A 12,466-nucleotide genomic window follows, 5' to 3' on the forward strand; every position below is an offset into this window, starting at 1 on the left:
AGTTCATTTTCCTGAGTCATGGTTTCCCTGTCTGGAAATAAGAAAAATAATGCTTATCTCATGGGATTTCTGTGAAGAGTAAAATAAGGCATCAGACTACGGATACATTTGCATGCATAAGCTGAGTATTTAGCAGAGTGCCTGACATACTCCAAGCATATATATGTTTGTTACTGTTAGTCTTATCACCAGTAGATGAGAATGTCAGGCTCACAGAAGATTCATCAATGCTGGATAGTATTGTTTAAAAATAAAAAGGGCCAAATTGATAAGCAAAAGATGCTATCTTGTTTTAATTGACATTTCTTAGAATTCTAGTTCTATTAAACATTTTTCATTTATTAATATTTTTATTTCTGTGCTGCCTGGGTGGCTCAGTCAGTTAAGCGTCTGACTCTTGGTTTTGGCTCAGGTTATAATCTCAGGGTTGTGGGATCAAGCCCCGTGTCGGGCTCCACACACAGTGCAGAATCTGCTTGAGATTTTCTCCCTTTCCCTCTCCCTCCCCTTCTGCTCCTTTCCCCCTTCACACGGTCTTTTTCTCTCTAAAATAAATAAATAAAATCTTTAAAAAATATTTTTATTTCTTCTCCTGTGTAATCTGTTTATATCCTTCATCTATTTTTTTCCTATATAATTTTAGTTCTTTAAAATGCACATACAAGAGTTCTTTATCAGGAATACAAATCTTTTGTTGTCATAACGGCTATAAATACATCCCCCAACATGTTAGGTGTTTGTTTGTTTTTTAATTTCAGTTGTTAGATATTATTTGACAGAATTCAACATTTTATGTAATCAAGTATTTCCCTTTTTACTTCAACAGACTTTTTAAATCTTAATGAAGTACTTCGCTCTTTCAAAATGTAATTATGTCCTCATCCACATGTTACTTTCATATTATTTGGGGCATGTATCTTACATACAAAAAAGGTGCCTTGATGGTAAGTTCATAGCCCAGAAACTTCTCAAAAAAGAGATGTTTTCCTGGTATTAGTTTGCTAGTTCTACCATAACGAAGTACCATGAACTGGGTGGCTTACCCAAAAGAAATCTAGTGTGTCCCAGTTCTGGAAACAAGACATCTGAGATCAAAATGTCAGCAGGATTGGTTCCTTCTGGAGGCTGTGAGGGAGAGTCTGTTCAACAACTTTCCCTCAGTTTCTGGTGGTTTGCGGGTCATACTATGTGTTCCTTCACTAACAGATATTTTGTCCCAATCTCTGCCTTCATGTTCACATGAATTCTCCCTGTGTGTATGTTTCTGCATCCAAATTCTCCCTTTTTGTAAGAACACTAGTTGTATTAGATTAGAGCTTGCCCTAATGACTTCATTTTAACTCGATTACCTCTGGAATGACCCTATTTCCAACCAAGGTCACATTCTGAGGTCTTGGCTTCAGCATATCTGTTATTGGGGAAACAATTTTAACCCACGACATTCACAAAATTAGAATACAGACCAAGGAACAGAATAGACTTAGCTTTCTAAAACCTGCCTTGTGTCCACTTCAGCCATAAGCCCCTGTGAAGATTACCATGACCCCAGTCTCCCACACCATAGATTACCTTTTCTATGTTCTTGAACTTCATATAAATAGAATCACACAACATGCATTCATTCGTACCTGGCTTCTCGACCTTAGAATTACATCTGCGAGATCCACCCATGTTATTTCATTGTTGCATGTAGCAAATAATTCTTGTTTTCATTTTTATGTAGTATTTAGCAAAAGGAGGACCAAATAAGGTAATTTACCCATTTTATTGTTGATACTTAGGATACAGATGCAATGTTGCAATGAAAATCCTAGTGCAAATCTTCCGGTGAGCACATGTTCACATTGCTGTTGGGCACATGGAGTGAACTTTCTGGCTCATAGATTGGGTATGGATATGTTTCGCTTTAGTAGATATTTTCAAACAGTTTTCCAAAGTGGTTTGCAGTAGTGCATGAAATCTTGGGTAGTTGCACATGTTTACCAACACTTTGGGTTGACTTGAACAAAAATATTTTTGATGAAAAGATGATGATGATGATGATGATGATGGTGATGATAGCTTTTTATTAAAGTTACCATGAAAACCAGGCACTGGGGTGGTCATTTCACCTATATAATCTCATTTAATCTTTAAGCTCCTTTTCAAGAACATTATTAGCTTCATTTTACAGACAACAAAACTAAGCATCAGTGAAAGAAAATAATTTGCCCAAAGTAACAGCAAGTAGCACTGTAGGGTTTGAATTACAGTTTATCTGATTAGCAACCTCAGGGACTTTCTAGTCCAGGTAAAATGTAAATCTGGTTGCTACAGAGGTGAAGGGGAGTCCCTGGGCATCATGGTAAGCATGAGGACACTGATGTGACGATTGCAGAGGGGCAACTTAGCGGTAAACAGTGACACAGCTCTAAATCTCTATTTGAAGGCTGGCTTATGCCACCCTATTTCGGAGACATGAAGCTTGAGCATCTGCTATTAGGGTTAATTCCAAACATTTCTCAATGGATGATTATCTTGAGGACTGATTCTGAAGACAGATGATGTGCTTAGTTTTCTAAAATAGAGTGACATAAACCAGTGTTTGGATAGAGAGTTAGAGCAAGGGCTCAAGTCTGGGACCAAAGAAGAACGTCCACAAGAGCAGGTCTGTGGCGCTGTCCTCACTGCTGAGGTCAGCATGCTCTCCTCAGCCCCTAGCCCTCACCCCCAGGCCCAGTCTCCAGGTCAGATCAGGAATACCTACCCTTGAGAACACAGCAGGAGCCGAGTCCAATGTTTTCATGCCTATGTGACCCTTGAGGGTAGGGTGAATATCCATGGGGAAAACTATTTCATGGAGCAGGAAGAAAAAACATGCTGCGAAATAATCACCCTTCCACCAGCAATATGCAGTAGACTCAAGTATGGAGAGGCTGCTTTGAATTAGGCAGTGAGCTGGGTACTTCCCGATACATCATCTTTAGTCTTCACAATGACCTTGAGAGACAAATTTCTATTATCCCCACGTGACAAGTGTGGGAACCAAGCCTCAGTGAGGTTAAGAAACCTGTCTGAGGTGATACAATGGGAGAAACAAACAACATAATAGTTCCATTCTAACAGAGGATGTAGAAAGAGGAAGTCTGGGCTTTTCTGAATTGTAAATTGTGTCTTGAAGGACTCTATGGGAGTATATGCTTACATTTTTTTTTTTAAGTGAGGCAATGAAAGAACACCGAATGCTTTCCTGCTGAACTGCTGAAAGCTTGTTCTGGAAAATGAAAACTTCAGAAAGCAAATTCAGGTACTGTGGTCCAGCAACCCTTATTTATGAACCATGTAATGAGAGGATCGAGGGACTCATCTCCTGTAACATTATATCACATTGTATGAGTTTCTAATCAGTTTAGATGGTGTTACCTTCTAGTTTTGTGTCAGTGCAATTATTTGTAGGAAGTATAAAGTTTCCATTAATTAAAACGGAAGCACCAATTAGGTGTTTGTCTTACTTGTTTCTTAAAACACTGGTTTGGTTTTAAATCCAAGTTAAAACTAACACCCACCTTTGTCCTGGTTTTAGTAAACCTATGCATTTTCCCCCTATATTTTAGTCTGTTGTTTTAATTGCCTGATCAGGTCATAGATGTGGGTGTCCTAGGTATGTGCATGCTTTGCATACATTACAACCAAGCGCTGTAGCCAGAGCAGAGTGAGAGCTGCTCAGGAAGGAACAATGGGCTCATATTCTTGGTGCAATTCACACACAAGGCTGGTCCATCCTGACCCAGGTGCTGGGTAACTTCTCAATAGAGAAACAACTAAAGACAAGGGGAGACACAACACACTCAACTCTCCTGTGTTAAGTGACAAAGACTGACTAAGCCATCAGAACGAGTTCCCGAGATACCCTGGGACACTTGGTGTACTGTTCAGGAGCCTTTCTTTGAGAACAAGTGAGTGGGCTTAGTGCCCCCGCCAGCCCTATTCTGGAGAAGGAGCACAGTCAGGAGACTGGAATGCCCTCTGCCTGCTCAGCACAGAAATGTGATGCTGGCATTCACGGAGACAAGCAAATGATGTGATATGTGTGCCCCTAATCCCTATTTTAATGTCTCCAACAATCTAATGGTTAATTAGCAATTTGCTGCCCACCAATATGCAAATGAAAGACAAGCAAAGGCCCTCCACATCTGTAATTATTTTGCTGATTTACAAGCCACTTTCCACTGTGTAGGTTTTTTCTGTGTGTGTGCATTCATGCATCAGGGATTTCATTATTTTTAGAAGCATACTCTGTGCATTTCTATGCTTTAATATTTTCAGGCTTCAGTAATTACAGTATATATATACATCCCCCCCCCACCTCCAAATGCTTGTATTTGTTAGGGACTCTTTCCTCTGATAAAGATTGGAAATAAGATTTATCAAGGGGCTGAAATCCAAATTGCAGAGAGCACAAGATTGAAAGATGCACATTTCTATGCTGCCAAATCCTTATCTGGAATCAGAGTCTTGTAATATTTGATTTTCTCCCAACCAGCTCTGGTGAGTCGAGCCACGATCTGCGTTATCCATCTGCCTACTTTGGAGCAGGGTGTTTTACTATTTGGCGGTTTAAATGCTTTACGTTTTTGCCAGCGCATTAAGAAAGGCTCTCATGTTAAATTAAGTCAATTAATAAATGGAGACACATTAAGCAATCAATTTTGTCAGCCTATCTCCCCAGCATTATGTATGGTTGGCTGTAATCACAAGATAAATGCAATGTGCTGATCTATGGTAATGTTCAATAACACATTCTCCGCCAGGCTCAATTCATCAGGGAGTTTCGGTAGGGGAGGCATTTGTTATTGGCTGTCTCTGCACCTCAAGGATAACATTTCTGTCCTTTTGATTGGCCGCCTCACTGCTGCAAGATTCTAACCGTCTTATTTTGATGATGAATATGAAGGCACGCTAAGCCGGGCTGGAGCGGAGTGTCTCAGAGGCTGCGCTCCTTCCAGAACCCAAGGACTTACAGCTTCTTCCGCTGCCTCCCTGTGCCAACAACCCCCCCAAAAGTTGTGATGCTTTTCTTTACCCAGTGCTTTGGGGCTGTGTTAGATCTCATTCACCTCCGCTTTCAGCACTACAAGGCTAAACGGGTTTTCTCCGCTGCTGGGCAACTTGTCTGCGTCGTAAACCCCACGCACAACCTAAAGGTGAGTCGCGGTCTATCATTTTACATCCGAGCAGCTCAGGTTCCAGTCCTTTCTCCCCCGCGCGCCTGGAGCTCCTGGCAAAGGCTCCCCGGCTAGGGCTGGGACTGGGACGCGCCAGGTACCCGGAGGGGTTGCCTCCGCGCGTTCTCGCTTTCGAGGTGTTTTGTGCTCTCGGCGACGGCGTGTTTCCCCGACTGGCAGGAACAACCGGAGTGATAGTCTAGTCTCCCCCCCCTCCACCCTCGCAGCAGTCAGTCTCCGAGCGGGGGATCGGGGTCAGAAGTAAGGGTGGTGGAGGGAGAAGGGGGCGTCCTCTCCTCGATCCCAAATATTTGTGGGCAAGTGTTCAGGAGACAGGATTTGAAAAGTTACACAAATTGCTGTGCGTCCCATGTGTTCGGAAAGGCAGGCAAGCGCATGGATTTTGGAAGCCCCTTCTGGCGACCGCTGAAGTAGCTATGGGGGGCGGGGGGAACCCGGGAGTGGGTGAGGGGCTCTTTCTGCGAAGTGTTTATGCTTGTGCTCAGACACGGTGTGAGTGTGTGTGTGCCGGGGGGCGGGGGGAGGGGATGAGGAGGAGTTCGCTTCCCGGGAGCTGGCTGCGCCCCCCGCACCGGGGACAGGAGGGGGCAGGATCCGCTTCAGCTATGTAATAATGGAACCGGCTGCGAGCTGCTGCTATCTGAATCACCGCAGGCTGCCTGGCTGCCCGTCTGGCGCCGTGGCCTCTGCATTTGCGCCTTCGGGTCAATGTCCTTTAACAGAACAGCCCCAATCTGGCATCTGGGAACACCGCTCCACATCGCAGCCAAGACTGATGGGGAAATGAACGAAGAGCTGTTGGCCAGGGTTGGGGGGAGGAGGAGGAAGAGAGGAAGACCGTGCAGGGGGTGGGGGTGGCGTGGATGAACTCCCTCAAATAAGTTAACTCTGAGCCACCTTGGCTGTGTTTGAAAATCAAGGATGGACTCAATGGGAGCTGTTCTCCTGTCCTCCTCACTGTGCGCAGGGCTGAGTGACAGGGAGGAGCGCATGTCTGCCGCAGGAGCGCTGGAACAGTCTCTGTGAGGACAGAGCTGACATTCTGACCGCTGCTCTTGGGTAGGAAGACTGTTGCTTGTTGCTCATCACTTTATAAACTCCTATAAAGCGTGGACTCTCCTTAGCCAGAGCCCCACAGGTCAGCCCTGCTGGGTGCCTTTCCCCTCCCCCCTCCCCCAATTCCTGGAAGTCCCTAGAAGGGACAGTTGCCCGGTGCCTTATAGGTGGCCAGTCCTGGCTGGTGCAGGGGATGGACCGCCCTGAGATTGCTACAGTGCACAGACCTAGGAACTGGCTCTCTGAGGGGCCCACTCTGTGACTAGCCCCATCTCAGCTCAACTGCTGGTGCTCTCTCCTTCCTAGGCGCGCGCTCGCTCTCTCGCTCTCTCTCCCTCTCTTTCTCTCGCTCTCCAGCCCCTCATTCCCCTGTCTCTTTTTGCCTTTGTGGCTTAGTTTTATAAATGAGAATTCACTGCCAGTCACCCTTCGCAAAGCAAGTGTATGGAGTACATACTAAAATATGATTCTGAATTCCATTTTATGGCAACTTTTGAGACCGCATTCAAACTCCCATTATTTTGTCACTTTACATTAGTTACTTCCCTGTGGCAAGCAATTTTGTTTACTCCTGTTTTGCATTTTAATACTTTTAAAAATTGTTTATGAGACTTAGCATTTTTAAAGTTTGAATTTATGTGGTTCATTGACTACAGCTGATGATAGAGGAGAGGGGTGCTAAGATCTTGGGGTGGGGTGGGGTGAAATGCATCTGTGTATATTTTGAAGTGACGTGGATATTGATAAGTAGTCCTGCTGCCCGAAACCCAGGAGTTCAGAGTCAGGGTTGGAGGCTCAGGGTCAGCTCTGACAAGCTGTGTGGTGTCCTTGAAAGATTCAACCTCTCTGATCCTTCCCTTCCTCACCTTTACAATGGACATAGGAATGAATAACTCCATGGCTCTGCGAGGCTAAAAAGAGTTACTAGAGGTGGGTGTGTTTTATAGCACTTTTCTCAAAAAAAAAAAAAAAAGAGAGAAAGAAAAAGAAAGAAAGAAAAGAAAAAGAAAAGAAAAGAAAAGAAAAGAGAAAAGAAAAAAAGAAAAGAAAAGAAAAAAAGAAAAGAAAAGAAAAGAAAAGAAAGAAAAGAAAAAAAATCATGTTGGGACGCCTGGGTGGCTCAGTCAGTTAAGCGTCTGTCTGCCTTTGGCTCAGGTCATGATTCCAGGGTCCTGGGATTGAGCCCTGCCTCAGGATCCCTGCTCATTGGGGAGTCTGCTTCTCCCTCTCCCTCCCTCTGCCTGCTGTTCCCCCTGCTTGTGCTCTCTCTTTCCCAGATAAATAAAATCTTTGAGAAAAATCATGTTATTGTATATAACTTGTGGGGTTCCATGAGAAACTTTAAAAGTTGTCACTTACAGCCTTTAGTCCACTTAGAAGCCATATAAGCAACAACATAAAAATAGGTGACATACGCTTTGGGAGGCTATTTTCCGTGGCTCACTCTTTCAAGTACATACTCATTTGGCTTTTCATTTCCCGTAAAAAACCACTTAGAGGTTTAGCTCAGACAAGTGTCAGCAAGGTAAACAAAGCCAGGTGAGGGCTGCTAATGCTGCCAGGGGGTCTGGAAGGGTGCACAGGATTCAGAGGCCGTGTCAGGCAGAGAGACCTCTGCAAACCAGAGCACCTTTACAGTGGTCTCGGTAAGCGCCTAGTGTGCTTCCAGGGTCCAGGCGGCCCATCAGGTAAGTTTCCCCTGCCTTGCAAACCTGGGGGTTGACAGCCATTTGCAGAGCTTTTAAAGGAACAATTCTATAGGCACCATTGCTGGCCCCATCACTTATGGTAAAAAGTGAATAAAACCTCAAAAGAAAAGTGCTCCTTCTAAGCATTAATTTCCATAAACAGACCACTGAAATAAGCCTTGGATATAATAAGCCGTGATCTACATGGGGAGGGAAAGTTCTTTTTTCAAAGAAAAAAAGGTTGTGGCAATGTTAGCCCAGAATAGCTATTGATCTGTGGTGTTTCCCTGCACTTTGTATGACAGGCTGGTACATGAAATGGTGACCAAGGACAGAGACAGCAACCTTGCTTTCAATTTTCTAGGTTGTGTGCAGCTACAAAGAGGGCTGGGAAGCCTGTGTTTTTCTTTGTGGAAGCATATTTGCACTTTGTCCTTTCCCGGGCTTTCCTGAGAATGCTAACAGTATTCGAGGATCGGAGGCAAGTGCTGAGTTATAATCAAAATTCACTTCCTGAGCAGAGAAAATCGTGTATTTACCATGCTTCTGTAGGTCACCTTCATTCTCAATCTTATTATGGCAATTAGTAACCTGGGATTCCTTCAAGCAAGCTGATGCCTTTCCTTCTAAATGGAAAGCAGAAGCCTTCCTGGGAATGCAGACACCCTGGTTAAAGCCATTATACCCCTTAAGCCCACCCTAATTAAAAGGGGGCATTTAGAGCATTTGGACTGGAACACAGGGGACCAGAACCCCAGGGACCTCTGTTTTAAGCAAGGGGCAGGCAGAGGGAGAATGCATGGCAGAGCCCTCTCTATGGAGTGCAAATGACACTCTGTTTTCCAATGTCTCTTTCTGTCTCTGCCTGTATGGAGGGCTCCTTGCACAGATTAGAATTCCAGATGATGCCCCCCATTTCTCCTTCCCACTTCACGAAAAGTGACCACCGAGAAGCCAGCATTCTTGGCTTGCCACCCTCTGCTTCATTCACCGACGTTACAGACATGTGGCTAGCAGGCTGCAGGCTGGCCCTAGTGAGGGCTCCTGCTCCTGGTCCTGATTCAGCATTCCGTTCTCCCTCATGTGTTTTCCTTATTTCCAAATCAAGAAAGCCTTTCTCTCCTGGCTCCTCTCGCATCGGCACGGCACTAACCACATCTCTAATGCCCTGCCCCGGGCAGCTCTCCCTTCTCCCGCCCCATCTCTAGAGATGTCCCTCAAGGGGTGGGATGGCCAGTCCCCGCATCCAGGCCTTTCCAGGGAAGGGTCTGTAGCAGTAGCCAGAGCCTCTTGAGGGTCCATCCTTAGCGCTTCCCAAGCAGACAGTACCTGAATGGAAGCTGGCTGGACAACTTCCTCCTCTTAACCACAGCCCTTGATGACAGGTTTCTGAAAGGCTAGCAAAAAGCATTCTGCCAAACTTTTGAAGGCCCTTGCCAGTACCAAAGTCTTTGCTAAGACCCCCAGTGCCCTCCCAGCATCTAGAACAGAGGGTGTAACTTCCCCACATGTCCTAGAAGGCTACTCATGCCTCCATCCAGCTGGTCCTAGACATCTTCTTTTTCTTTTTTTTTTTTTTAAGGCTTATTTGAGAGAGAGAGAGAGGACACTGCACATGTGTGGGGGAGGAGCAGAGGTGGGGGAAGAAACGAAGGGGGTAAGAATCTCAAGCAGACTTTCCATTGAGTGCAGAGCCCATTGTGGGGCTTGATCCTACCACCCTGAGATCATGACCTGAGCCAAAACCAAGAGTCTGATGCCCAACCAGTTAAGCCGCCCAGGTGCCCCCCTAGACCTCTTCTTTATTGTACCTGTTAACCTTGGACTTACAGACAGAAACACACACACACAGATATACAGTCACCTGCATGCATGCATGCACGCACAAGATGGGAGGGGCCTGTGGGACAACAATGGCTTTAATTTCAGTGCCTGACTGACACTAAATCTAAAATCTGGGCATTTTAGTACCATTACTTGAGGCATCCACATGCCTTTCATTCTAAGACCAACCTGACCAGTGTGGATGAATGTGTGTTGAGTGACGGGTGAAGGGGGGACTTCATGGAGGAGGAGGGGGAATCGCCAAAGGAGGGAACTGGGGAGAAGAGATATGCAGCAAAGCCAAACGTCGCCTCTGCTGTTTGTCGGATAATCTTTGGAAACCCCGTTCTTGCCCTGGGGCTTTCACTAACTCCACTTGACAGCGTGGCAGGCCGCTGAATGAGAGCTAAAGACCTGAACATTGTTTTTAGAGATTCAGAGGTGGCCTTTGGAGTGTTCGGCCTGAATACCTGTTTTAAAGCAGTTCAAGGCTTCCGACAAGATTGTTTAATAGCTAGTATGTGGGGGACTCAGCTCCAAGGATCCCATTGCCCATCCTTTGGAAATGTCACCATCTTCCTTCTGCTGCCCCGTCTTGTCTTGAGTCTCTTCGCAGTTCACCTTGGTGGGGCCACTGAAAGGATAAGGGAGGGGCTGAAACCGGTGGTGGTGGTCGCTCCCTGGGCTTTCTTCTGAAAGCTTCCCCGTGCCGCCTCTTCCAGCCCTTGGGTTCCTGTGAATATTGTATGATGCTCCACTCTGCGGGCACGGAGCAGTTGTGCAGCTTTTCTGGTTAATGATGATTGCAAATGAGGCTCCCGAGTCACATAACGAACAGCCCCGAGCCCCAAGCAGTCATCTGGCTAGCTGGGAGCTGGTGATGGAATTGCAGAAAGGCTGAAGCTGACGCTGAGCTGAGTGGAGCCCATCACCGCTGTACTCCATTTATCCAGCCGCGCCAAAGCAAATTCTGTGCAACTCCCTTAACCACGGTCCCTCAGGTTGCAGAAAGTGTGGCAGAAATGAGAAAACAGGTACTGAAAGCATTCCTTGAAATCCACAGAGAGGTCAGAGCTATTTGGATGACTTCCCCGGGGTAAGGCAGAGAATTTTTCTAGCAATTAACAATAAGGAAAAATAAAATAACTGTCTGTGAAGGTATTTTACCCTTCACAAGGTCATCTTGACTCCAAAAGCTCTGTTCCTTCCAGGCGGAAGGTGACCTGTTTGGACGCCACATGTCACCTGGAAGGCGTCCGTCTGGAGAACGGAGACCTGTCCCCCCACAGGGCCCTGAGGCTCGGGGAATGACAGGGAGACCGTCAGAGCTAAGAGGTCACACCTTATTGCACAGTCCAGGAAACTGAGGCCAGAGCAGGGAAGTGATGTATATTTTTTTTCCTAGGGTTGTTGTGACCAATTGGCACACCCTGGGTGGCTCACAATAGAAATGTGTGCCCTCGCAGTCCAGGAGGCCAGAAGTCCAAACTCAAGGTGTCAGCAGGGCCGTGCTGCCTCAAGGCTCTCCAGGGAGGAATCTGCTCCTTGCCTCATCCAGCTTCTAATAGCTCCACGTGTTCCTTGGCTTGTGGCCACATCACTGCCTCTGTGGTCCCAGTGGCTCCTTCTCGTCTCTGTGTGTCTTCTCATCTGTGTGGCTATCCTACAAGGTGCCACAGGACTGCATTTGAGGCCTACCTGGTCGATCCAGGATAAGCTTCTCCTCTCAAGATCCTTAACTTAATCCTCCCGTTGGTCTCATCACACTCACTCTTTTGCCATATAAGGTAATATTCACAGGTTCCAGGCATCCGGATGTGAACACATCCTCTTGTGGGCCACTGTTCAACCCACTACAGGACTTTCGCAAAGTCGACTCACTGACAGAAATGGAGCCATGAGTTAGGTCTTCTAATGCCAGACCTACATCCCCTACACTGTCCCAGGCTGCCTTCGAATTAGCCCAAAGGAAATTTCCCTTGCTTGGGTACATGCTGTCAGAGCAGAAACTTGCAGGGACCACCCCTTCCTGTGCCCCATCAGCCCTGGGCCAGCAGTATGACCTTGTGGGTTGTACCACATACCCTCTTCACCAAACCCACATTTCCTGAACAAATTGAAGCCTCTGCATCATTGTGCCCCTATTCGCTAACCCCCCGCCATAAATCTCCTTTCTTTTTTTTTGAATTCTTTAAAAAATAATACAATGAACAGGAATGTCTGCACATTGTATTTTTTTAAATCAAAGGATAAGGAGATACATAGTCAAAAGCATAGACCTTTAAGTCCACTAGATCACTATGGGGAGAAGCAGTGGACAAGGGGAAAAACATGGGTCCTGGGGCAGCCAGGCCTGAATTCAAATCCAGACTGCGCCTCTAGTAGATGTGTGACTTTGAACAAACGATTTAGCCTCCCAGAGGCTCCATTTGCTCATCTTTAAAAGAGAGAAAACCATGCCCACCTGCTATGGCAGTGTGAGGCTGAAATGAGCTCACGTGAACAAAGTGTCTGCCGTGGACAGAGAGTCAGTAAACAGCAGCCGTTATTGTCAACACGGTCATGACGAGGAACACAGCTCCTTGGAAGCTGCCGGCAACTCCCTGCAAGCCGGCCTGGCTGTCTTTCTCTGCCCTCCCTCCCTCTCTGCCAGCCTCAGGCTTGTGTTTCTTG

General features: G+C 46.2%; 1 protein-coding gene across 1 annotated transcript in view; it reads left to right on the forward strand.

Annotated features, from left to right (window-relative positions):
• Nucleotides 1–4,950: 4,950 nt before the first annotated feature.
• Nucleotides 4,951–12,466, forward strand: part of SIAH3 (siah E3 ubiquitin protein ligase family member 3) — a 70,573-nt gene continuing 63,057 nt past the window's right edge. Inside the window, exon 1 of the mRNA XM_011219407.3 lies at nucleotides 4,951–5,183. Within this exon, the coding sequence (XP_011217709.2) occupies nucleotides 5,049–5,183 (135 nt within the window). The 5' untranslated portion in view covers nucleotides 4,951–5,048. The remainder of the gene's footprint in view (nucleotides 5,184–12,466) is intronic.

This window comes from Ailuropoda melanoleuca, chromosome 7 (assembly GCF_002007445.2).
Source record: "Ailuropoda melanoleuca isolate Jingjing chromosome 7, ASM200744v2, whole genome shotgun sequence".
Taxonomy (NCBI): Eukaryota; Metazoa; Chordata; class Mammalia; order Carnivora; family Ursidae; genus Ailuropoda; species Ailuropoda melanoleuca.